General features: G+C 42.0%; 1 protein-coding gene and 1 long non-coding RNA gene across 3 annotated transcripts in view; one reads left to right on the forward strand and one right to left on the reverse strand.

Moving 5' to 3' along the window:
* Window positions 1-25,846, forward strand: part of jbug (filamin-type immunoglobulin domains fbug) — a 194,927-nt gene that overhangs the window by 124,715 nt on the left and 44,366 nt on the right. The window contains exons 15-32 of the mRNA XM_055076682.1: window positions 437-658; window positions 5,113-5,280; window positions 5,714-5,869; window positions 6,421-6,501; window positions 7,687-7,827; window positions 9,933-10,100; window positions 10,856-10,999; window positions 11,639-11,722; window positions 13,081-13,218; window positions 14,257-14,430; window positions 14,958-15,107; window positions 15,497-15,580; window positions 16,128-16,265; window positions 16,525-16,692; window positions 17,264-17,410; window positions 21,713-21,796; window positions 23,353-23,490; window positions 24,617-24,790. Coding sequence (XP_054932657.1) covers window positions 437-658; window positions 5,113-5,280; window positions 5,714-5,869; window positions 6,421-6,501; window positions 7,687-7,827; window positions 9,933-10,100; window positions 10,856-10,999; window positions 11,639-11,722; window positions 13,081-13,218; window positions 14,257-14,430; window positions 14,958-15,107; window positions 15,497-15,580; window positions 16,128-16,265; window positions 16,525-16,692; window positions 17,264-17,410; window positions 21,713-21,796; window positions 23,353-23,490; window positions 24,617-24,790 — 2,559 coding nt within the window. The remainder of the gene's footprint in view (window positions 1-436; window positions 659-5,112; window positions 5,281-5,713; window positions 5,870-6,420; window positions 6,502-7,686; window positions 7,828-9,932; window positions 10,101-10,855; window positions 11,000-11,638; window positions 11,723-13,080; window positions 13,219-14,256; window positions 14,431-14,957; window positions 15,108-15,496; window positions 15,581-16,127; window positions 16,266-16,524; window positions 16,693-17,263; window positions 17,411-21,712; window positions 21,797-23,352; window positions 23,491-24,616; window positions 24,791-25,846) is intronic.
* Window positions 6,361-21,501, reverse strand: LOC129387593 (uncharacterized). 2 transcript variants are annotated; one of them, XR_008614746.2, is made up of 4 exons: window positions 20,186-21,501; window positions 18,867-18,921; window positions 14,945-15,068; window positions 6,361-6,423 (listed from the first exon to the last, which is right to left on the reverse strand). It is a non-coding gene; the product is annotated as an uncharacterized lncRNA (long non-coding RNA). The 2 variants fall into 2 exon arrangements; XR_008614745.2 differs by lacking the exon at window positions 6,361-6,423 and adding an exon at window positions 14,288-14,373.

Raw genomic sequence — 25,846 nt, forward strand, 5'->3', positions numbered from 1 at the left:
TACAGATACATGTAATGAGCAACTGGGGACTTGCCAGTTTCCATGCGAACTGTAAACATTGTCACCTCAGATAAAATAAAGAGGAACTGCAGACATTATGGTAGAACTTCTACTGTTATTATGAAATGTCGTGCATGTCTTTCAGGGTGTGTGCTGATGTTATACAACCGTGCAATAGTAAAAATTGCCTGATGAATGGATACACTATATTGTATATTTACTTTTGGTTGTGTGCTTTTAGCTGTATTGCAAGCAGCTTCAGCAATATAGAAATTCATGATGTCTTGCTTCAAAAGATTGCTTGTGAGAAGTAGCACGAAGAAAATGTTAGCGCATAGTAAGTGCACCATTATGGACATCTGTTAATATTAAGTGGTGTCTTAAGTCTTCTTCCTTTTGCTGACTGGGCGCTGCTGTCCTTGTTTTGTTCGATTAGCGCCCACTGGACGAGAGTTTCCTGTGCACATGGATGTGTCTCAACCGGGAGAAATAGACGTTGAATTCATCACGTCTGAAGTTGGTGAGCATGTCATTGAAGTGAAGCTCCAGGGACGACCGCTGCCAGGCAGCCCGTTCCGCAGCCACGCCTTTGATGCCACCAAGATCAAAGTGGGAGACGTTCCTAACGGGGTTGTCGGACAACCCGTGGAGTTTGAGAGTAAGTGCTCTTGTAGCATTACTTATGACTCTGTGAATGCTATAACATTTTGAAATGTTTATCTGACATCTCTTTGTTACTCAGTTAGCACACTGCTTGATAATTTGATAGCCAGTGTCCTTCCCTTAATTTACTTATGACCAGTTCCCTGCACAGTGTGTGCCATTTTCATCGTGGCATTTTGCAAGCTTTCAGGTTTCTTTCTATGCATCAGTTTTTGTTTGTCTGGCTGTACATTGAGTTTTCTTACTATATATACAGTAAACTTGTTTATAATGTTCACTTGTTAACTGTTACTTTTCTTTCATTGATTATAATTTTATGCTGTTATCCACATGTGTGTTCACGCCTGCCACGCTCTCAAGCAAAAGTGGCAGTAATGAAAGTACATAGTTAAAGTGGAAAATTGTTTTTGTTGCATCAGTATTGCTGCACAGAAGGAATGATTACTGAGCCATTATGAGTAACAGTTAATTTTTTTATGAGTTTGAGTTTTTTATGAGTTGAGTGCCTTTATTGTCAGCGCTAGAGCACTGCATTTGCACTTATGAGCGTGGCAGCTGTAGGGACACAATGAATGTGCACTGAAGCCTCATGTTCAAGATGCATGCACATTTATTATCCCAGTTTATAGCAATCTAAATTTTCATTTCTTTCATGGAGCTTATTACATTCCCACTACCAACATTTTGTGACGACTTTCTGCATGCATTCAACTGCGTTCAGTTCTTTTTCTTGTTCTGTCATTGTAGTTGCTATGATCATACAAATTGCAGTGGCCTTTCTCTTGCACCCACTTACAGTGTTGCTAAGTTGTATGCATTTTCAATTCCCTACACTTATAACGGCAATTCTGTGTTTTGGAGGATATAAATGCACATTCTGCAAACCGTGTAGCTGTCTTCACTGTTCTACAGTAGAAAGAGAGAGAGAGAGAGAGCAAATGATAAATGAAAGGCAGAGATGTTAACCAGGACTGAGCCCCGTTGGCTACCCTACACTGGGGAAAGGATAAAGGGGAGGGAAAGATTAAAATAAGAAGAGAAAGTTGACTGGGGATATTGATCGGTCACTCAGTCTGGATCACAGACGGTGACAAAATCCAGTAGCTTTCAAATATCGCAGCAGCAGTTTAGTGGCCTTTTGTAGCTGTGATAAGCGAGGCCATGGTCCCAAGATCTTGTTCAAGGTGAATGGTTTTCTGTCTAACTGATTTAGAGCTGTGCAAAGGTCATGTCTTTCATTTTCAAAGGATGGGCAGTAGCACAGTAGATGTTCTATAATCTCCTCGTCACTGCAGGCATTGCACTTGGCGCTATCAGCCATTCCAATCAAACACGTATAAGCATTGGTGAACGCGACGCCGAAGCATAAGCGGCACATCATGGTTTCCTTATTTCGCGGAAGCCCAGGTAACAGCCGCAGTTGCACAGATGGGTCGCGGGGAATGCAATCAATGTTGGGTGAATTCAGGTGTGTGCCACTTCTCCAATGTCATGCGGTACGCTAACTTGCTTAAGTGTTGGGCTGCATCAGTCTGCGATAAAGGTACAGAAACAATAGTTGCTCCTTTGTGTGCTTTCCTAGCAGCTTCAACAGCGAGGTCATTGCCGGAGATACTGCAATGGCGTGGCAACCACTGAAACACGACGTCATGTCCTTTCATGATCATATGATGGTGCATTTCTCGTATCTCCGACACACGTTCAGAGGACCCGTGACGAAGGGCTGACAGAAGACATTGTAAGGCCGCTTTCGAGTCGCAGAATAGTGCCCACCGATTAGCCGGTTGGTTGTTGATATAATCAGCAGCACCTCGGAGGGCAACAAGCTCCGAACTGGTCGATGTTGTCATGTGAGAAATCTTGTATCGGATGCGTATTGATCGTGATGGTATTACCACCACGCCGGTGGGGCTGGTCTGAGTGGAAGCGCCATCCATATATATGTGGACATGGTGAAAGTAGAAAGTGTGCAAACAATCCAGAGCTGCTTGCTTCAAGGCCAAGGTAGGCAGGTGTCTTCTTTCTTGTCCCTGGACCCGTAAGATGCACTTGAAGTTGTTTTAAACACCACAAAGCAAAGGTTGAACATGCTGAGGGTGTGAAGCCCGATGATAAGGAGGCACGATGGATGCTGACCGCGTTGGAGAATGACGCCTGTGGTCGTCGTTCTGGAAGGCAGGCAAGGGAGCTTGATTGCATCCATGAAACATGACGATTATGGGCCCTAAGCGTGTCAGTGCTCTCCACGTCAGTGAGCATGCATTGCAGTTGGTCCCCTGAGTTACTAAGCAAGGCAATATCATCAGCGAATTGCAAGTTACTAATGTATTCTCCATCAACTTTTATCCCCAATTCTTCCCAATCCAGGTCTCTGAATACCTCCTGTAAACATGCTGTGAATACCATTGGATAGATCGTATCTCCCTGCCTGATGCCTTTCTTTATTGGGATTTTGTTGCTTTCTTTATGGAGGACTACGGTGGCTGTGGAGCCGCTATAGATATCTTTAAGTATTTTTACATACGGCTCATCTACAGCCTGATTCCGTAATGCCTCCATGACTGCTGAGGTTTCGACTGAATCAAACGCTTTCTCGTAATCAATGAAAGCTATATATAAGGGTTGGTTATATTCCACACATTTCTCTGTCATTTGATTGATAGTGTGAATATGGTCTATTGTTGAGTAGCCTTTACGGAATCCTGCCTGGTCCTTTGGTTAACGGAAGTCTAAGGTGTTCCTGATTCTGTTTGCAATTACCTTAGTAAATACTTTGTAGGCAACGGACAGTAAGCTGATCGGTCTATAATTTTTCAAGTCTTTGACGTTCCCTTTCTTATGGATTAGGATTATGTTAGCATTCTTCCAAGATTCCGCTACGCTCAAAGTCATGGGGCATTGCGTATACAGGGTGGCCAGTTTTTCCAGAACAATCTGCCCACCATCCTTCAACAAATCTGCTGTTACCTGAACCTCCCCAGCTGCCTTCCCACTTTGCATAGCTCCCAACATTTTCTTTACTTCTTTCTTGTGGGATTTCAAATTCCTCTTGACTATTATCTCTTCCATTATCGTCGTGGGTGTCACTGGTACTGTATAAATCTCTATAGAACTCCTCAGCCACTTGAACGATCTCATCCATATTAGTAATGATATTGCCGGCTTTGTCTCTTAACGCACACATCTGATTCTTGCCTATTCCTAGTTTCTTCTTGACTGCTTTTAGGCTTCCTCCGTTCCTGAGAGCATGTTCAATTCTATCCATATTATACTTCCTTATGTCAGCTGTCTTACGCTTGTTGATTAACTTGGAAAGTTCTGCCAGTTCTATTCTAGCTGTGGGGTTAGAGGCTTTCATACATTGGCGTTTCTTGATCAGATCTTTTGTCTCCTGCGATAGCTTACTGGCATCCTGTCTATCTAACGGAGTTACCACCGTCTTCTATTGCACATTGTTGTAATCGCACCGCTGGCACGAGTTGTTGGAATCTCAGCGCTGACGCCCGTTGTTGCAAATGGGTCGCAAGCCCCAAGGGTAGCGTTGGCCTGGCGGCCTGGGGCACAACTGGAAGCATCCGAAGGTCCCGGCAAAGCATGAGTCGACTGGTAACAGAACAACTTGTTTATTCTAACATTGCAAAAGAGCGGGCGGTCAGGTCGACCGAAGTGGAGAGACGGGAGAGCACGTAACTCAACAGAAGAAATTGGAGCCTCTCTCTTGGCATCCGGGGGCAGCTGCTCTTATACTCTCGGAGTTGAGGGCAAGAGGGAACGCCTGATAGAGGCCCACGTGACGCGCGGCACGGACAGGCTGAGAGACACGTTGGGACGAGTGTAGTGACGCATCCGCCGGCCCGGTGCCGGTCAGACCTCCTCGCTTCACACTTGGGGAGCTCCTCTCCCCGGCTGCCGCGCTTTGACAAGCGTGGGCACCAACATGCACACACACACACACGCACACTTGAAGACACGTGGCATTGAAACATGCCTGGACGCGCTTGGCGGGGAGGCGTATCGGCGGCGCTGAACGGGCCAAAATGTCCGCCGCTTTGAACGAAGCCCCGGCGTCCGTTGCATCCGCGCCGGCTATACCGCGCGTTGTAGGCGCAACGTAACAACATTATAGTGTAGGGCCCTGCTAACATGTTCTTTGGTAGTACATCTTCTTGGTTATATAATGCCTCTAAAGCCTAGTACTTGCGATGCTAACTGTATGTAGGTCCAGCTTTTCTTTGCATACTGCATTTGCCCAGCCACTACATTGTATTCCTGCAGTCCCGTAAAAAGCACACATCAGGTTGGCTCTACTGTGTTCATATTCAATTCGAGGTTTTGCATTTGCACATATCCTTATTCCTAACTGCGCGCATGTGAATTATTATTTATTTTCTATTCACTGTATGGTGTAACAGTGTTCATATACATCAAAGTAATGACTTTTCTTAACAGTTGACGGTGCTGAAGCTGGCTCAGGCAACCTAGAGATCATGGTGAATGGTGACCACGTCACGAGCCATGTCAAACCCCTTGGTGGCCATCGCTTTCTTGCCTCGTTCGTTCCTCGCACAGCCACTGTGCACACAGTTGAGATGAAATTCAATGGCGAGAAAGTTCCAGGTGATTAAATTTTCTTTCTTTCTTTTCCTTTTTTGTTTGTCTGAATGCGAATGTCAAGATGTTTCTGGAAAAGCAGTTTCTTTTTCCTTTTCCAAGCACAATTTTCCATGATTTCATTATGTTGCACAATTTAGGAGTAATGTGCGTGCACTAGATATTGAAATAAGACAACACCAATTGTGAGTTACATTGATAGAAAAATTGGCCTCGGAAATTCATGCATTCTTTACATTTGTGTTCTTAGTGTGCTGGTTACATTTCATCTGTCCATAATAGCACATATAAAAATAAATCATTAGCTTCTTTTTTATGCTGCCCCAAAGTGTAAATCACTTTGCTTTTAATGCCTGGCAGTTTTCTTCAAGCCAGGTTTAGTACATTCTTCTTCCTTCTTTTCCACTATAGTTATGATTTAATGTCATTGTATGTGCAGGTTCCCCATGGAAATGTGAAGTTCGAGACGTGCTCAAACGGGGCCCAGTTTCCGCTAGGGGTCAGACCCTGCAGACATTTAGCTGTGGCAAGACAGCCAGCTTTGAAGTGCATGCTCCAGGCTGCAGCAAAGACGACATAAAGGTCAACATCAAAGGTATGCCTGGAGTTGCGGCTCTGCTTATTTTGTCATTGTCACATTTAGTGTTATCATTACTGACAAAATAAAGTGCAGTAAAGCACAACTGCCTTTCACAGCATTCTCCAATGATAAGTACGAGAAGCACAGTAACAAAGATGAGTAAATCTGGCAAAATAGTGGGATTCGACATTTGCAGCTATAGAGGGTACCTATCACAGACATGCCTTTTTCAGCATTCTCCAATGATAGGCGCTTATCATTAGAGAATGCTGCAAAAGGCATCTTTGTGATAGGTGTCCTCTGTAGCTGTGAATTTCAAGTTCCACCACTTTGCCAGATTTCCTCATGTTCCTTACTGTGTTTCTTGATATGCAATCAGCCTACAACTAGTTATCTGTTCTCTGCATGACACATATGTCCTGGCCACATACTTTTATTACTTTTAATTTCAGCTATAATGACCTAGACGCGTGGGCAGTGCCTTTAAGGATTAAGTGCATGTGTCCTCACCTGTGCTCATTGTCAAAAGAAATGAAATGCTTGTCGTCTTTCATGGGGTGATGTAGGACCTGGAAAAGCGAGGATACAACCTGTCATCATGGAACGTCCAGACTGCCATGTCGTGGAGTTCACAGCATTGGAAGCGGGTGAGCCCTCCTCCCTAAAAAGAGGCTGCATTATACACATTTGTTGCTCTCAGCTGCATTTCAGTGGTGTCACATATATATATCTTTTTTCAGTAATTCCCACTAACTGCTTTGCAATGTGAGGGATCTTCAGACCGCTTTTACAGCAAATGCATTTATTGAGACTTTCCAGCCACAGTTGCTATAGTAGGTCCCCAGTAATCATGATCACTATAAACTTATGCCAATGATAAAATAAGATAAAGGATTGAAGGAAAGGTGAAACTTGAGCTGGCTGTGAAACCTGGGATCCTCATTTTCTGAAACTGTACACTCCAACTATCTGTGCCCTGTACACCAAGTGCTGATAAAGTTTAAAGCATTGAGAACAGCACTGCTATACAATATAGCAATTGACATGCACACCATGGTACATGAGACAATAATTAACAAGAACTGAGGTGAAAGAAGTTGTGTCAGTAGACAGAAGGGAATGAGTGATACGATAGGGAACAGAAGGAAGCAAAAGCTGTGGTTCTCCAAACACATTGTTCGCATGCTGTCAGCATATGCTACAACTCGTGGAGGAAAGAAAGCTTAGGTTAGGCCCTGCTAGCCCAACTGCAAGTGTAGTGGAAGTAACGGGTATTTTTCGCTAAGGAGCACTGGGACTGATGGTCCAAACAGCCATTTTCTGTTAACAACTTCGCTTCAGTAACAGTGTAATGTAGAGAGAACCAACATTGGCTCTTTTAATGGCTACTTTGTGACTGTTTGCATGTCTTCACTTGCACCATCCACGGAGCATGGAACTACATGAAATGGTGGTAAATGCAGCCTGTGTTCAGAGCTTTCGCTTTGACACCGCGTCCTGAAATGCTGGTGGTCTGGCAGAATGCAAGGTCAACATTGGTACCATGGGAGGCTAGCATGATAAAGGATAGGTGAGATGAGCTGGTGAGTCCATGTGGAAGGGCGTGACAGAGAGGGTGAAAAGAGGAGGAGAAGAAACATTGCCCACCAAGGCAGCAGAGCCTTCACATCTGGCTTCAGTGAAATGATGTCAGAGCGTCTCCTATTTCTTTTCTTTACAGTGCAACAGGTATTGCATGAAATAGTGCGAGTCTTAACATAGTAATGCACTGGCTGTCGCTGCTTTGCATTTTAGGCAAAACAACTGCAACTTCTTTTTGTTTTGGTTTATAGGTACCTACCAAATAGAAGTTACGGCTTGTGGTCAGAAGGTTCCAGGCAGTCCCTTTGTGTCAAAGGCTTATGATGCTTCATGCATTACCCTCAGTGACATCCCACAATCCTGTGTCGTAGGCCAAACATCTCAGTTCCAAGGCAAGTGACTTTTGGCGGATGTAACCATCATGTCCAACTGAGATTGTCACTTTTATGTTGATTACTTAGTGTGATTTTTCATCTGCTTATACAATAAGCCTGTGCTTTCTTCCATTTTAAAGGTGTTGTTTGTTGCATAGCAGAATTGTGAACTGGCATTATGAGAGAAAAGATGGCATTCTCAGTATTCAAGAAGCTTTCTTTTAAGTCTTCTTGCAGTAGTCACAGTAAACACAGATGAAACACACAAATTTCTTAGGTTTCATTTATAGTTAATTGATTTGCTTCAATTTTATGCACATTTGGCTGCTGCTGTGCACACAAAATGGAACAGTGCTGCTGTGTAAATTGTTGACCTCAACAAAAGCTAGAGTACATAAATGCAGCATGTTAACTTTTGTTAAAAGCCTCTAAACACAAAGCATATTACAGTATTAGAGATGAAACAATGTTCTTCTTGTGTTTGCTCTGAAATGACACAGTTCATGCCCACATTGCAACATGATCTTTATTTCTGTCAACTCAAGAGAAACAGCAGGACACGCAGGACATGTAAGGGGGTACAGGGATAAAAAATATTGGCTGACGATTACGCTTCTTGGTAATGCGATCTTCGATCACAGCTGCTTCCTTATTTCAACAATAGGCAACTGCATACAGAACACGCAGTGCTGAACGGAGGCAGTTCTTCGTTTCAGATTGGGCAGCACACACCGCGATCTGCCGCTATTGAGCTGGCGCTTCGGTGACGCGCCATCGCACCATTTTATAGTGGGTCACCGCCGCAGAGAGGGGGGGGGGGGATTAGCAATTATTATTTAATGTTTCTCCTGAGGTGGGATGAGGAAACGGGTAGAGAACAGGGGTATTGAGTAGAGGTTATACACTCTTTCACTCGCCGATAGGCCTCAATGTGACCGCACAAGGTTGGGGTGGGAAGTAGAAGTAAGGGGACGAAACTGTCTTTCAAATCACCACAGCAGCACTGTGCCAGGTAAGCGGAGGTATAGGGCAAGAGTGGAGGCGGGCTAAGGACAGCCAGGTGTAAGCACTGCCGGAGGTGACAAATGCCACTGAGGAATGCGCCCCGCAAATGGGGAAGCAAGAGACACTGCTGAGAGCCATACAGCCGCACGATGTGGAGACAGAGGAGCGGAGAGCCATAGATCACCCACGAGGCGGCAAGGAGTGCCCACCGCCGGCACTGTGGCAGTGCCGCGACAGCGGGAGAAGGGACGGCGAGGGCGGTGTGGATGGTAGCGGCGAGAGTCACCGCAACGGCACTGCGTGGAGGAAGGGGGCGAGAGGATAGGCGAGAACGCATAATCCGGCTTTAGAGGACAAGGGGAGAGCAAGACTTGCGCCACGCGCGAGAGATGGCAGTAGGAGCGTGCGCTGCTCTAGCTGCGTGCACTCCTGATGACCTTGGTTACGACGAGGCACGACAGCGAGGCCGACGGCTACGCGAAATGCAGGAACAGGTGCCAAAGAGCTGTGCTCTAAAAAGACAGTGAGTACGGAATCGCACAAAAAATTAGGAATGGCAGAATGGAATCAAAAGCAAAAAGAACAAGTAAGGATTAAGCCGTTGCAAACTGCAGCACCTTCTCAGAATGCAAGACAATAGGGCACAGAATGTAGTAACTATCAAACATGTTTCAGGAATGCACAAGATATAAACATCTTATACTGAAGGAGGCATTGTAGCTTGCATACAGATGTGGTTGGCAACAGATGCACCATCTTCGGGAGTTGATTCAAATGTTGTAGTATTAGGTAGCACTACTGGCCATCAATAGTTTGAGAATAAGCTGGATGCACTTTGAGTTGGGTATATGACAAACATCTCAAAACATCCTTTAGTATGGCTCGTGTGCCGAGCATTTAAAATTTATTCTGAAGTGCCAAAACAACAGCATGTGATGCTTTTACAGGACATAGCTCTGTGCAACAGCAAAACAATTAACAAACTTTCATGTTGAAAAAAGCAATGACTATGACAAAAATTTAATTTCAAGACTCCTTAAGCTTTTTTATATCAGTGTAGATTCTTTTGGGAAGCCATTACACCAGTGGTGACTGAAATTGATTAAAACAATGTGCAGTGGATGCGTCGAGAGCTGGCGAGGGGCAGCTGGAAATATCGGTGAACAACGGCGAGGTTCCCAACCAAGTGCAGGTGCTTAACAGTGGTCGGTGCTTGGTCAGCTTCAAACCCCTGAGGCCTGTTCCCCATGTGGTCAGCATCATGTTCAACGGGGAGAATGTGCCAGGTGTGTAAATTCTTTTTTTCGTGTTTGACTACTTACCTAAAGACCAGTTTCCAGAAACTGACCAGCAGTTACATGCTTATGACTGTATGGATTTGGCACATTTTTAAGCAACATTGGTGTAGATGACAAATTGCTTGCACATAAAGTGTCAGTTGTGACTTTTCTCTATCTGGAGCTTACCACAATGGCTGAGTGTTTTCTCAGTATGGCAGATAGGGAGCACACTGCAGCCACCTTGTGACAGAAGCGAAAAGCTTGCAGTGGAGCTACAATTTTGCCTTCCATCTACGACACAAAACAGTGATGTTCACATCATGAAGTAAAGAGAGAAAAGAAAATTTTTGCTGATGCAGCACATTTGGGCACCTGACATGACAGGCACAGTATATGATCTTGGGGACAATCCTTTTTTAAATAGTGTAAGAGGGTACAGTTACCTCGAACATGAAACATGATCAAGCACTAACAACTCTCGTGCACATATTTTTACATAGGTAAACGTAACCAAAGGATGCAATTTGTACAGTACAATGAAGCACGTAAATGTCGGAACACGATGAATTACATACAGGTTTAGCAAAAATACATATGACAAGATGTGCATGTGTGTTTATTACACTGTTTCATAAGAGCTTCCTTGTTTTGTTTTATTGTTTGCATTGCTTTCAAAGTTGGGACACCAGTTGAGACACTAGACCGAACATAGGCAGTCTTGAATTGCATTTATTCTGTGCTGCATCGTTTGTTTCATGCAGGTTGTCCAGTGATGCTCCAAGTGTCTGATGTGAACCAGTGCTCGGTGGACCTGAGTTCTCTGGAGCTAGTGCCTGTCAATCACCCTAGCAGGTTTCATGTGTCAGGGGTGTCGGATGAAGACCAGTTGCGGGTGACCATTGTCTGTGAGTTATGGCATTTGGTCTACAGATTATACTTGTGCTTGCTTCATTTAATTAATGTAGTTTTATTTAAGTTCAATCACCTGAGTAGCTTGATTAAATAGATTCCTTTCACCTTGGCACGCATCGGGCACATCTCATTGTGAAAATAATAGCGCTATAGAAGCTTTTGTCTTGAGCATTTTTATTTGTGAATGAGAAAGGCAGCTCATGAGTAGGGTTACATTGTGCTGGGTGTCCTTTGGCACCCAAATTTCACAGTGATGAATCAAATCTCAAGATATTAAAAGATTGTGATAGAAAATATATTTGCCAGGTGATTTTCAATACAGATTAAAACCGTTTGTCAAGGAACTGCAATCATTAAATGAACAGATATCCTCGCCATGTACCTTACAGAACAAAAGAAAAGGAACTATGCTTTATGCTCTTTTTTAATTTTCTTGTTGTAGTTTGCATGCAGCACAAATCAGCACCTGAACAAAAATGTCTTCCTAGCATAAGAAATGTGGATGTTCAAATGAGTTTTGTAGCACCAGCCATTTGCTGGTGTTATTGTTATTTTTTTCCATGGAGCACTGCTTAAAGGCTAAGAACCAGAGAGATAACTACACGACCTGCCTTTCTATTATTTTTCTGTAGCTCCGCATGACAAAAAGGTTCCTGCTAAAGTAAGCCGAAGTTCGAGAGGAGGACTAAATGTTGAGTTTGCCCCTGATGAAGTTGGTAAGTGTCAAAATGTTGTCTGCGACTATTTTTAGCATGTGCTGGCTCTGTCTACAAGCAAAACCAAGAGTAATGTGTGAGCAGTATGTGTGGAGTGATGGTAACTGCTCTCTCTCTCTCTCTCTCTCTCTCTCTCTCTCGAGTTGTGGTTTAACTGCAACAGTATGCTCATCATTTCATCAACGTATGTGTACTTTCAAATTTTTCAGCCGAGTTTCATTTAGTTAATCTGGGATCATTCAAAAGGAACCAGTATAACTGAATCATCCTGTAGAATTGGATTAGTTGATGCGTGCGACATGTGAGATTCAAACCAAACAGGTAGTAATCACAAAGATAATCACAATCACACACAGAATGTATCATACTCTTAATTAGCCTGCATATCTTCATATCTAGAAGGTGTATTGTGGCAGCATGTCACTGCTTTTATTTGAAGTCACGTGTGACTTTAAGAGAAAGTTTCTCTTTACATATTCCAAACCATTTTCTCACTTCAAGAAAGAGAGAGAGAGAGAGAGGATGTAGCTAGATGCAGTGAATGTTTAAATACTAGTAGCATTAATTAGCTACATATTTTGTTTCTTTAATTATCAAGTACGGGAGTGTTTTCAAGCTTCAGAATTGAGTTATGAAATTCATGAGTAAACTGCAACAGAAATGTCAATCTGAGACAGAACTGCCATACATCTTCATGGTTCTGTGGTTATTGTTATGTACACATTGGCACAAAGGTACTCTTTTTGTCATCCCGTCTTTCTTCCAAGAGGCAGCGCTACTACAGATTGCTCTTGCTGGTTTCCATTGTAGTGTTCTAATCAATGGATTTGTGTGTGCCATTTGCTATGTGTATTCTTAGACTCTGAGTATTCATCTAGTCAGCACAAAACAAGCCTTCCTATGTAAGTACAGATGTATGCTTAACATGGAAAATGATTTGAATGCAAATCTGCATATGGACAAGAGCCGCATCTATATAACCCGCGAAAACACAGTCACCTGTGGTTGTGTTGAAACAGTTTGCCATGAGTAACACTCTTCCAAACAGTGCAAAGCAAAGAGAAATGTTACAAGGTGGCTTTTGCAAAGGGCTTGGCGCACTTTTCTAGCCTTATAGCACACATTGTGGAGTGAATCAGTGCAAGTTATGCAACATGTTAGCTTCAACGCAAAGGACAAAGACAAAAACAATGACAGCCATAGTCATATGTCTTTGTCCTTGTTGTACTGAAGCTAACATTTCGTGCAACTCATCTGTGCAGATCCTCTTGTTGGGTAAGTGGAAGAGGGCAAGAAATGGTTACTTCAAGATTTTTGTTGTTGTCCAGCAGTGTCATCGCTTCTGTGCTATCTTGCAGGCCCATACATGGTGCAAGTGGAGCATGCTGGGAAGGTGCTGGCAGGGACGCCTGCTACAGTGAAAGCGTACGACGCCCGTAAGGTGGATGTGAGTGCCGTATCACAAGGCACACTAGGAAAACCAGTCCAGTTTACAGGTGAGCGCCTGAGCGAAGTGCTCTCTTGCTGGAGGGCAGAGGCTTTTGCCGGTAGCACGTACTTTGCTCAATAGCAGTTTACACTCTGTGCTCAATCATGACATTAATTTTGTTTTCACTTGCATCATGCACTTTCTTAGTATCTGTGGAATAAGGGTAAGGGAAAATGAGACTATCATTCCTTGAATATACAGAATTATTGCGTATTGTGTACTGCCAACAGAAATGTCATTTGCACTATCCTGCACTTTGGTTGGACAGCACCTGGTCTATGAGAGACCCTGTACTTGGGCAACTTCGATTGCTTTGACCAGTGCCTCTGTGTAGTGGACTAAATGCAGTGCTAGCTTTTGTTAGTGTTTCTCACAAATGTTGCTTTTCTATCCTAACTTTAACTTCAGTGGTAATTGCTTTCTTGACTTCCTTATCAAGGTTTGAATGGAACATACTTGCCTAACTCTTATGGGTTGTAACTACATGAAACTTTAAGACTTGGCAAAAGCAAAATGCTAGCATATGGGAGTGGGACATAATAGTGCAGTTAATAAGACGGTCAATGATTTTCACATAGTTACCGGATTGAAATTTTTTCATGTGCTTCCTAAGCAAGGCCTACTTGAAGAGCAGATAAACCAAGTTTTTGGGCATTATGTAAAAGAATGGTTTGATTTACATGTGGCTGTTATTAACACAGCAGCATGTTGCTACAAAATGTTTAGTATATTTAACTCTTATATCATTCAAAAAGTAAAACTTTTCCTTTGAGTTTCACTGACTTGGTTAAAATGGGACTTGAAAGTTGTTTTTCTAGCAGTATTTTGGGTATGTTTATGTTGTATTGCTTTTTTTCCCCTTTCTTTGTTTGTGTAAAAATTTTCCAGTCTGCACCAAGGCTGACCCACTTTCAGTGCACTTGCACATATAATAGCTCAGTAAAACTATGGCACGAAACGTGCCGTAATTCAGGTCTGGAAACAAGAAATGTTGCCAGACTGAGCTTCTTGTGCATCATTCTTCTTTCTTGCAACCTCTTTGCAGTTGATGTGGGATGTGCTGGCGAAGGCAATCTTGCCATCTCGGTGACCTCCCGCAACCGCGATGTCCCAACGGTGGTTCACCCCATGGGTGGGGCAAAGTTTGCCGTCTCCTTTGTGCCTGGTGATGGGTCAGACCACATCATCAGCATCAGTTTCAACAAAGAACCAGTTCCAGGTGTGCTGACAGTTTCTTGCAAGTGGCTTCAGTGTGCCTTTTGATGCCTGCATTTTCTATTATGTTTTTCTTTTTGTAACAGCAAATTTAAAAACAAAAATGTTATGCACTATTTCGTGGGTCTCCTAAGTTCTTGATCTTAAGTGTTTATGTACACTGAAACATTAAATGAATTCTTTTTTAAATAATTTTTTGTCACTTATTTTTGTGTCATCTTTCATGTGTAGTGTATCATGACCTCTGCTGTAATAAGCTCCCTGATCTGTGAAGCCACCAAAACACAAAAATAAAACAAATAAAAAAAGAAACAAATGTGACACGAAAATTTAGTTATTTACAGCATAATATATTACAGCACATGGTAAACAAGTGATACAGTGCGATACTCAGAGAACCTGAGCATATCCTATATGTGTGTGATTTTTTATCTTTCCTTTGTCAGAAAACCACTCTTATGTTTGCAGTTGTCACTGTGTTTGGAAAATAAAGTCCGTGTTCAAAACAGCATGTATACCTGTGTTCTGTAGGAAGCCCCTTCAAGGTCAAAGTTCATGATGGTGGAAAGATTACAGCCATGGATGTCTCCTCATTGGCTGCTGCTTCGGTGAACAAAGTGGTTGGCTTTGTTGTCCAGAATGCTGCAGGAAGAGAACAGGATCTGACTGTCAAAGTTGAAGGCAAGTTATGTTGTTTGAGGTATTGCCACTTTTTGTCTACCTGACCCACCCATTTCAAGTTTTCTTGTTTTATTGTACTCATATCTGTTTAAAATACTTCGATTTGCTTCAACTACTTGTGCTATGAAAAATGCAGCCTACACTTTGTGTCATTTGTGTCTTTCATTCACATATGGTCTTCCTTGCTGTCTATAAGTAAAAAAAGTAAAATCTTGTAATCCGAAAGTTTTCTTGCTGTGCTTTAGAGACTCTTGTTGGCAGGTGTACATCAATCACTTGGTAGCCACTGCAAGTTGAAACGAACTTGAAAGAGTTTGAGTATGGCTCAAGAGACCTGCAATATAAAAATGTGCATACTTTTGACCAATGTTGATATCAAATATGTGCAGGTCCAGACAGTTCTCCACTGCCTTGTTCGCTCAAGGATGCTGGAGACAGAAATCTCAAGGTGGAATTCTCACCCACCAAGGCAGGTAAGTGTCTCTGCTAGGTTTATTCATTTTCACCTCTCCTGTTTATTAGCTAAGCACAAACCTTCTTCATCACAAATAAAATATGCTCACAGTTGTGCATTTTCACGTCAACCCAAGGCATACTTTATTTGTAACGAACAAGGTTCCACTTGGTGACCAGCTTCACCACTGTGTGACTCTCTTTTGTGGTATAACACTCAAAGGGAAAAGCTTAAAAGGAAAAGTAACGTTCCAGAGAGCATCACTGTGAAGTAAAAGGCAGCCAGTCATATTAGAACCCTGAGTGCATTACTAGATTAAGTATTGCTGGTTCCCAAAGATAAGAAAAGACAGCCATTTGGCATATGTAGCATACACACTTGTGAACTATTTCGTGCTTGTAATTCAGCTGCCAGGTTGGTGCGTTTTCTAAAACACTTTTTTAAGTATTAAAGCATACTATATTGTTTTTAATGCTTTCTTTTAAGCAGTAAGAGCTGAAGATGTGTGCGTTCTCTACTTCTAAATTTGATAATGTCAATGGTACGTCAATTGTCTTCTGCTGCAGGGGAGCACAAGATTCATGTTTCCCACCAAGGATCTCCCATCGCAGGCAGCCCATTTGTGTGCAAAGTGTTTGATGCCCACCAGATCAAAGTCCGTGAGGTGCCTAGAGGATTTGTAGGGAAGCCTGTCACCTTCATTGGTAGGTACATTCTATTTGTATCTAATGGTTTTATTCATATTATCTGTTTTGCCTTCCATGGTCTCTAGCTGTAAAAACTGATTTCTTATCTTAGTTGCCACATGCATTTCAAACATGAGCTGAACTCATGTTGTGAGAGTAACGCACTGTTGCCGATGCAATGCAACTTGCCGTTTCTCATATATATAACTTCTGCAATGATAGGTTTATTCGATGGGCTTCTTGGTTTACATTCATGCGTGCCATGTTCACATTTCAGTGGAAACAGCTCATGCGGGCCCCGGAAATCTAGAGGTTATGGTGAACAATGGCAGAGTCCCCACAACTCCCCAGGCTCAGTCACCCACGCAGTATGCCATTACGTTCACACCAACTGATGACCGGCCACATGTAATTGATGTCCGCTTCAATGGAGACCACGTACCAGGTATGCATTCCTGTACCTTCCCTTGTGTCTTCTTTACCTGGATAGTGAATTTTTTGCCTTCTGATGCACCTAAGTTGGTGCTACTAGTGTTACCTGTGCACTGTGCTAGTGTGTACTGTGCACTGTGCACAGTATACATTGTACTGTGCACTGAGCACAGTATACATTTGTAGATGCTCTTTTTGTACAAATAGCATGTGCACTGTGGTATTTTATTTTCACGTTCTCCCCAGTAGCAAGCACAGTGCACTATTTATGGTTTGATTTTGCTACAGTGTACAAAATGTTGAATATTTTGATACATTTTGATACACTGAAGGCAAAATTTGTTGATTGTGAAACAAACGTATGGAATTCTTCTGGCTATGTGCATATCTTTGGGTAGCTTTAAGAGTTCCTCTTTGTACATTTAGGTCCCACTGCAGGTCATTTTATCTATGGTATCGCCAAGAGTTGAATACAACTCAGTAGTTGGCATAGAGAGCATGATGCGTCAAAGAATTACTGTAACATAGCTTTGGCAGCAAACGTTTATGCTAATAACAAGCTCTTTCCCATATCTGACTTGCAGGCAGCCCGTTTGAGTGCCAAGTGGTCGATCTGTCCAAAATAAAGGTGATGGGGGAGGGAATCGAACGAGTGGCCATCAACCGGCCTGCTGCATTTGTTGTTGACACCCACGGACAAGATGTTGGGCAGTTCTCGGCTTCAGTGATGGGTAAGCATGCTCAAGTCGAGGCATGGTAGACTCCTTATGAGACAAACTCTGTTCAACCAACTTGTCTAGGTTGAATTCCTTTATTAATCATACAGTTTGCCTTACGGCATACCGTAAGTTTGCAGAAATTAAATGCAGAAATAAAGACAAAAAAGAAAGAAATGTGGAGTCCTAATTCGTGAGGAAGCCGCACATGTTGCCTGTGAAACTTATCATTTAAAATTAGCGATTCATAGTCTGTGGGCTGGTATGTTCATATCCAGGCACCATTATATAAGCACTTTTGCTCTTGTGGAGTCAGTCCCTGGACACAGCCACAGCAGATACTTATAGATTCATTGCACATCTGTTAGTCTGGATATTTGATAAAATAAACAGATTTCCAAGGCCCTTTGATGCTAGCCTTAGCCCCTTCTGTGCCATGCTATTATCCTGAATTCTGACCAAAAATGGCCAAATAATATTTAAGAACCGCACTTGCTAACATGATTTGCTTTCTCAGAAAGAATGCATTCACTTCTGCTTGCTCTGTCCCATGAATTATGTACTGCCACCTACGAGAAGCAGCACTAGGCTTGTCTATGGCGTTGCTGTAAAATTCAGAGTACTGTTGATGAGCTTAGCTCATTCTTGTCTATTTTAACCAGAAATGCGTTGATGAACCCAGCTCGTCAAAGGTGTAGAAGAGTTTAAAAGTAGTCTGTCGTGATGGTTTCCTGGTTTTAAAGGAAAATTAAGGGGAATCGTTAAGGTTAAGCTAGACTGATAAGCTATGGCAAATTGTTGAGTTCAGCTGGACTGATAAATAAATTTTCTGGAACAGTGAATGACATGATGTTTACCAGATGTGGAATGCAGTTAGCTGTGATGTCACAGACTTTGGCAATGTCTGGCTAAACCTCGTTGATAATGAAGAAGCAATAACAATGAAGTGTGTGTGTGTGTGTGTGTGTGTATATATATATATATATATATATATATATATATATATATATATATATATATATATATATATATATATATATATATATATATATATTTCCTTTTTTTTTTCTTGTCACAAATTTGACCTGGCCAGATTTGCAAACTATTCCTGCACAGAAGAGACCCAAGTCCATGAAATTATGTGGCATTACATTTGTGCCAATGTATTAGCATTAAACTGAAATCATGCTTCTTTTTTGCTACTAATAAGTCAGATTTTTCCTTCGGAATAATGCTGAGGGAAATCTGAACGATTAATCTGTCAGTATAGGCACTTTAGCATTAGTAATTGTAGATGCAAGTAAAGAAGAGCATTAAAAAAATGTTTAGCATGCATGGAAAATAATGCTCATGCATTCTACTTTTGTGTTAAAAGAAAGAGAGAGAAAGTCATGGCAAATTTGCACAAGAATGCAGTGAAAAATATGTGCATTGCAGTTGTAATATTGACTTGAAAGACCATGAAACTCACGTGCATGTTGGTTGTTTTTGAATGCCTGTTGACTGCACTGTCGGTTGGATTTAATCTGTAAAGGTAGAGAAAGTTGCACTTTCTCGCATGAGGTGTCTTTCAGGTTCATGCACCATTGGCAGACAGGTGCACAGGGAGAAAGTGCATCCATGTCGTAGGAGTGCTCATTTAGGTTATCACTTTTTGCATACCTTAAAAAAGTAGCTATAACAAAACAATATTCCACACTTGTACTCCTCAATGTGCATAGTGCGCAACTGTCTGTTCATATCTGCAATGTCACAAATATGTATGTCTAAGGAGAGATTCAGCATGGGGTATCTTCCAGAGGAATCTAAATGCAAGCATTTCGTATTATCAGTTTTTTTCAGAACTTGAAATGCAAGTGTAGTTTTTACTTATTTCATGGCACTCTATTAGGAGTAGTGCAGAAGGTCAGGAAACATAAAAGTGGGGGCAGGAAACACAACGCATTGCCGTTACGCACCACACCAAACAAAAATTGTAAAAGTTTATGTTGATCAAAACAACTCTGTATCACTGACCTAAGTTATAGGACTGACTTCTGGTCGCTAAATTGGAAACATCATCAAGTTAGGTCATATTTCTGGTGTTATGTCAGTTTTAATTGCTAATGTCATTTGTGCACTCTAAAAATGCAGCCTCCTTTTATGCACTGCAAGAAACAACATCGAGCCAAAGTTACATTTTATTATTTTTCATGTTCCTCCATCTATGTGGCCGCATCACTATCTTGAGATAAAAAAGGGTCCAGATTGTTCTTACTCTTGCTTCATAAAATTATTCTGCTGTTTGTTTCTCTTCTTTTAGCTGCTACAATGCTTTCAGAACACTGTTTCACGATTTGAATGGTGCACATGATCAGTAACTGCTACTGGCAGGCATTAGTAGAATGTCCCTCTGTTTTAAGGGTGGGCCAGCGGAAAGGCTGTGCATTATTAGAATGCCCTGGCGCACACAAAGGCAGACTTGGTCGAAAGGTCACATGACTTGTTTGCATCATATTTTAATCCTTTTCGATTCGCTGCACACACTAAGTTCCGTGTTGGGCCACCAGCAAAGCCCTATACAAACAGGAGTCCCTGCGTCCAGAAACTTGGCAATGGTTCAAAGATTGTAGAGAGAAAGAAAGAAAAAGACAAGGAATATGAATAGAAATGCAAGAGTTGGGTAAAATGAGTTTGCTCAAGGGAACAGAGTACACATGCAGGGTTTCAAGGGAGCCACGCGGAACTCTCATTGCATCTTGAAAGGGGTTCCGTCTCTTCTGCTTGAAGGGATCTGAGGAACGCGCTTACGTGTGTGTGCTGTGCAGGGAGGAGGTGGGATCACTCTTGCGTTTCGACACGCTTCTCGATCACCTTGCAGCCCAAGAGGCTGCCGCACGCCGCACCCTTCTCCCCCCTGCAATTGTGTGTGCGCTCTTGCGCGACGTAGGCTGCCTTCTCCCCACCCCCCACCACTTATTTCTTCTTTCTGCACTGCTGGAAGCTACTGTCTTGTTGCCTTTCTCTCTCCCTCTTATATTATGTTGCTTGTTTTTCTTTTGCTTTTATTTTCTCTCTTTCCTGGATTCTCCTTTCCCAACTAAATTTTTTTTTTCTTTAATGGCCCTTCTCTTCCCTCCCTTCAGTCAGTGCTACTCTTTTTGCTGTGCTTCCTTCTGTTCTTTCCTTTTTCTTAATCTCTTATTTTTGCAGCCAGCCTCACTTCTCAGCTATTGTTGTTTCCATACTTCCCTCATTCTCAGCTGCACTTACTGTCTTTTTTTTTTTTTTTACTTAGCCCCCTTTCTTCTTCCCTTCACCTCTACATTCTCGGTGTGAGTTGCTGCCCCTTGGTAGCACTGTTTATCTCTCTGTGTGCATGCCCTCACGTGGTGGTGGGCTGCTCTCTCCTGCCGTCGCATTGTACGCAGTCCTGTCGACACGAGCCAAGAGGTAGGCCGCACTGGTCCTTCGTAGCGTGCGAGACGTCTGTTCCTGTGCTCTCCGTTCAGTGGCTCGTTTTGTTTTGCAACATCCCACCCTCCACCTCCCCTATTCCTTTTGTCTTGCTGGTCAACACTCCTTTCCTTGTCTCATTGTTGGCATCAAGATAGGTGAGAGTATCCTTTCACTTTGCCGATTGTCCATCTGCTTGAGTTTTTGAGTCAAGGCTCTGATGTGAGCTTGCACCAGTGTAGCCAGTCTTGTGTAGTGGTCACAGTGTGGTGCATCTCATAAATTTCATTTTTAATCTGTGTCTTTACAAGTGGACCCATGATGTTAAGTGGTTGATGCAAGCAAAGGTCTTTTCTGGAGTGCATGGCTGCTTTTTCAGCATGTAGGCCATTAAGTGTTGCGACTAGGTGGCAGCACATGCAGGTTTCCCATGTTCACGTTCTGCTTTTGCTCTCTCCTGGTTAGGGAAGCATTAGACTTTTTCGCTTTCCTTGTTGCTTTCATAGCAGTTTAAGCAAAGTCAATGTTTTGGTCATAATGTTGCGGTATCATATCTCCACCATGAATTTGACGCATAACTTAGATGGTTCCTCTAGGTTCTTGGAATTTTTTGTCGTTGTAATGGTAATAAAGTTTCTGAATTGTAAAATAACCTGATTTGGCATATTTCTACGCTTGAACTCGCTTTTGACGTTGCAATTTGTTACTCATGCTCCTTTGCTGTGCGGCCTAGTTCATGAAGTGTGAATTGGAGAATCTTGTGTGTGAAGCTGCTAGATTGAATGAATGGATTATTTGTTTGACAAAACAAGGGATGTATATACACTACTTACTTTGAATATAAAAGCCTCAATTGTAACTATTTTTTTCTCTTTTTGATAGGTCCTAACCAAGTTGCATTGAAGACTCATGTGACAGGAAATCATCACAGCGGTTATCGTGTTGAGTATACCCCAACAGAAGTTGGTGAGTTCTTCCAAACAAGGAAGTGTGTGTGTGTGGGTGTGTTGTGTGTTGTGTGTGGATGTGTTGTGTGTGTGTGTGTTGTGTGTGTGTGTGTGAGAGAGAGAGAGAGAATGATGCCACATTATTTGCATGTGCTATGTACTAACTTTACAAAAAGAAAAGAGAAAAAAAGGTCACCACATGCCTATAAATAATTTACTGTGGGGCAAGTTCCTGTAACCTTGTGTGGTATCGTGTGTGAATAATACAGATATTTAAGTTGATGTATTCAAAGGTTTTCTTGTACTCTGACAAAAAAACCAGGCCTGGTTGGAACATTAGGACAAAATCTTCATGCATGCTGCCTTCCTTTCGTGCCATTACACATGCACACACACACACCTATGCATACACAAACACAGTAAACAGGATTGGAACTAAATGGAACAGCCTCTAAATAGGTTAGTTTTGTATCTCGGTAATGCAAAACAAAACTTTTGTTAATTGGAATCAAAATTTTCACAACTCTCTGTAAACTGAGCCACAGAAACAAGCTCTAACATGAATTTTTTTGCTAAGAGGCAGGATCTGAAATACATTTTTTGAGTCACCTGCCTTCTATCCAGAAAGCATTCCCTAAATAGCAGTGGCAAAGGCTCAAGCAGACAAAAATTTGACAGATTTTTGTTACATATCATGTACAGACCTGGACAGCTTTGCAGCACTGCTACTCGCCCTATAGATGACCAAAATAAGGGCCACTGAAATTTTGAACACCTTACACAGCACTGTTCAATAAGTTTGACTCCTCCTGCACGACCGCGTGTTATTCGGCCACTGACTGGAGCAGTAAGAGTTATGTTTTTGTTTTGATATGTCACAGGCACCTCGTCGAAACTGAAACTAGCAAAGCCTAGTAAATGCAGTTGTTAACCGTGCCTAAACCACTGGACAAACTAACTGCTATATACATATATATAATATGCTAGTTCTTGAGCTGCTGTCAAAAAGCTTTGCGTGTTATTGTGAAAATTTCACATGCTTGTGCACTACATTAACAATTTCTCTGGCAAGGTGCGTTTTAGTTGCTGGCAAGCTCGATTTAGGTGGCAAATAATTCAAATGGCATAAATATTTCATGTCTACTTGAACACTATGGCAGTACTTTCAGTTGAAGGCACTTCAAAAAATTTACAGCTGTCTTGTGGTGCTTTTTTTGTCGAAATAATAGGCATGCTGACAAGACAAGCTTTGTCATGCACTCATTACTGTGCACATCAGTTAGAATATTTGAATTTCAAGCTCGTGACTTTGTAGTAGCTTAATGCTGTGCTTAAAAGCTATTTGTCACCTTGTTGTTATCAGGCCTGTTAACTTCACACTATTCAGTTCTGGTAAAATTTACTGCATTAACGAATTTTTTATTGATGTTCATATTGTAGCATACAAAGGTGTTTTTGGGCACCGCTGTATGTGCGGGTACATGCACGTTTGTGTTTATGCCACCGGTAACTTGCTTAATATTCGTTTACGTATCAGTTGTTTTTCATTTGTCATTGTGCTCTGAATTTTCCTAGGGGACCACACTATAGACCTTGAACTGGGTGGCCACTTGCTACAGGGAAGCCCTTTCATGAGCAAGGTCTACGATGCCTCCAAAGTGCGTGTGGCTGACATTGGGACTGGCGTCGTTGGACGACCTGTATACTTCACTAGTGAGTCTCCGTAATTCGATAGCAAATAGCTGTCATCAAGCCCATTACATTGCTTTTGGGGTTTTCAGAGCATGTGTAACCCACATCACTGCCAGCTGGTCTGCACAGTATGGATGGACATTGAATTACAAGTGTGGTGCTCCCAGTAGAATTCTTTAATAACTTTTTTTGCCAGTGATGTAGCTGGAAGGGCCATATATACCAGGCTCACTAAGGTTGAGGATTGGGCGAGTTGGTATTGCATTCTAAAATTGGTACAGCGCGACATAGAAAGGAAGGAACAAGCCGAGCCAACCAGATAAAGGAGCAGAGCACTGGCTCTGTTCAGGCTTCTGTATTGATGCAAGATGCAATGCGTGGGCTTATTTGTATATCTAAGGTTTACTCAAGGCTTTTGTTTGCTGAATGGCAGAGAATTTCTCATGGGTGGTGTGAGCTTATCCCACTGATTATATGGCACCTTTGTTTTATGTCAGTCACATAAGGCAGTCATTATTAAACTTTCTGCCATTAGAAATTGCTTGATCAACTCATAGCTTAATCAAGGACTCTCATGAGGGCATTAATTAAGTTTGTGGAAAGACATGGGCAGACAAACGATTGTCAAAGTAGTTCTCTAAAATCTAAAACATGTTCATTTGCATGACATGAATGCCTCAATGAATTATACGTTCATTATTGTGTAGTGAATGCTACTTTCTCCAATTAGTATAAGATGCGAAGTTTCTGGCTTGTGTTGCATAGCTTCTTGGCCTGCCTTGTCTCTCATCTTGTGTATGTATTGTAAAGGAAATTTTGAATAAATCGCTATCACAATCATAGTTGCCAAACTAACATTTTTTATTTTGCAAATGGTTTTAGTATCACTTGTAACCAGCTATGAATAGCAAAAGGACATTCATGCCATATAGAAATGCAGAAAGTATTGAGAATAAGTTCAGTAATTTACAGCCAATGTCCCAAGCCTTTTTTAACATCAACCCATTTAATTTGATATAGATTAGTGCCTCTAGAGCTGGCCCGTGGAGCAGAACTTGCGAATCGCTGATGTGATGTTTTTAGAAAACTGACAGGCCTGTTCGCAAGAAATGTCACTGTGCTTATTGTCCATCTATGCTTCTTGCAGTTGATGCCAGCCAAGCTGGAGCTGGAAATTTGGAGATTATTGTTTCGGTCGGTGGCCGCAATGTGCCCAACTATGTCCAGTCTGAAGGAAATGCCAAGTTCCGTGTTAACTTCAAGCCAAGTGAACCACTGACCCACACACTCAGTGTCAAATTCAATGGGGAACCTGTGCCAGGTAAAGTCAAGCAAAAGCTGTTTTCACTAATTGTAACTTTACTTCACTGAATCACTGCTCCTAATGAAAGTATTAACATGACATTGAATATACTGCCTATTCTCTTGATTAGCTATAACGTTAATCAAGATAATAGGCAGTATATTCAAATCTCACCGTAATCAAACTTCCCATAGAATGTCTCATTCTTTGGAAAAGCTGGGGAAGTGATACTTCTTCTACGTCAGTGCTTCTCAAACTGCGGGTCATGACTCCAAAATGGCTTGTAAGTCTTTTCCTGGGGGTCATAGAGGGCCTGACTATCGCTATCACCAATGACATCGATGCCTCTTACCAATCTTTGATGTCAAGCTTTAAACTATCCACTTCCCTCTTCGCACAATTTGTTTATTGGTGCGAGATGAAATTTTGCCTGGGAGGTAGCCAAAGAAATGGTTTTGTATTTAAATTCCATGCCTGAAGGGCTAAACTGCATCACTGTCATTTAAATACATGATTAATTCAATCCTTGTTAAATAACATAAAGCAATTTTGTTAGCTGTCTCTGCTGCAGTAAGGGTTCATGGTAGGTTTGGTACTACTAAAAGGGATCACATACTGGAAAAGTTTGGGAAACACTGCTTTATGTGCTGTAAAGTGGAACCTGTTTGTGGCATTTTGAGTGTATGTTAGAACCTCATTAATATGTTGCCCATCTATATGTTTTCCTAGCTACACTGTCCCTGATACCTCTGGCTCAGTCCATACAGATCCTTTCATTACAATCGACTTTGTCACATTTCTCGGCTGCTAATTTTTTTTTCTGTGGTCCCATGAAAAGTTTGTTACAATTCTATTTTAACTATTAAGAACTAATTGTTGCAGCAGGAAAGTAGTTTGCAGTGGCAAACTATTTACTATCTGCTGCTCATTGCTCATGAACAGCAGTAACTCGGGAATACACTTATTCGATTATAGTACATAGGTTTAGATGCTTCCAAGAGAGATGAAGTGAAGGCTTACTTTTAAACCTCTCTCAGCTTGGACCCACTTTCATTTGCCCCCTGGTCTATGCAA

This window comes from Dermacentor andersoni, chromosome 2 (genome assembly GCF_023375885.2).
Source record: "Dermacentor andersoni chromosome 2, qqDerAnde1_hic_scaffold, whole genome shotgun sequence".
NCBI lineage: Eukaryota > Metazoa > Arthropoda > Arachnida > Ixodida > Ixodidae > Dermacentor > Dermacentor andersoni.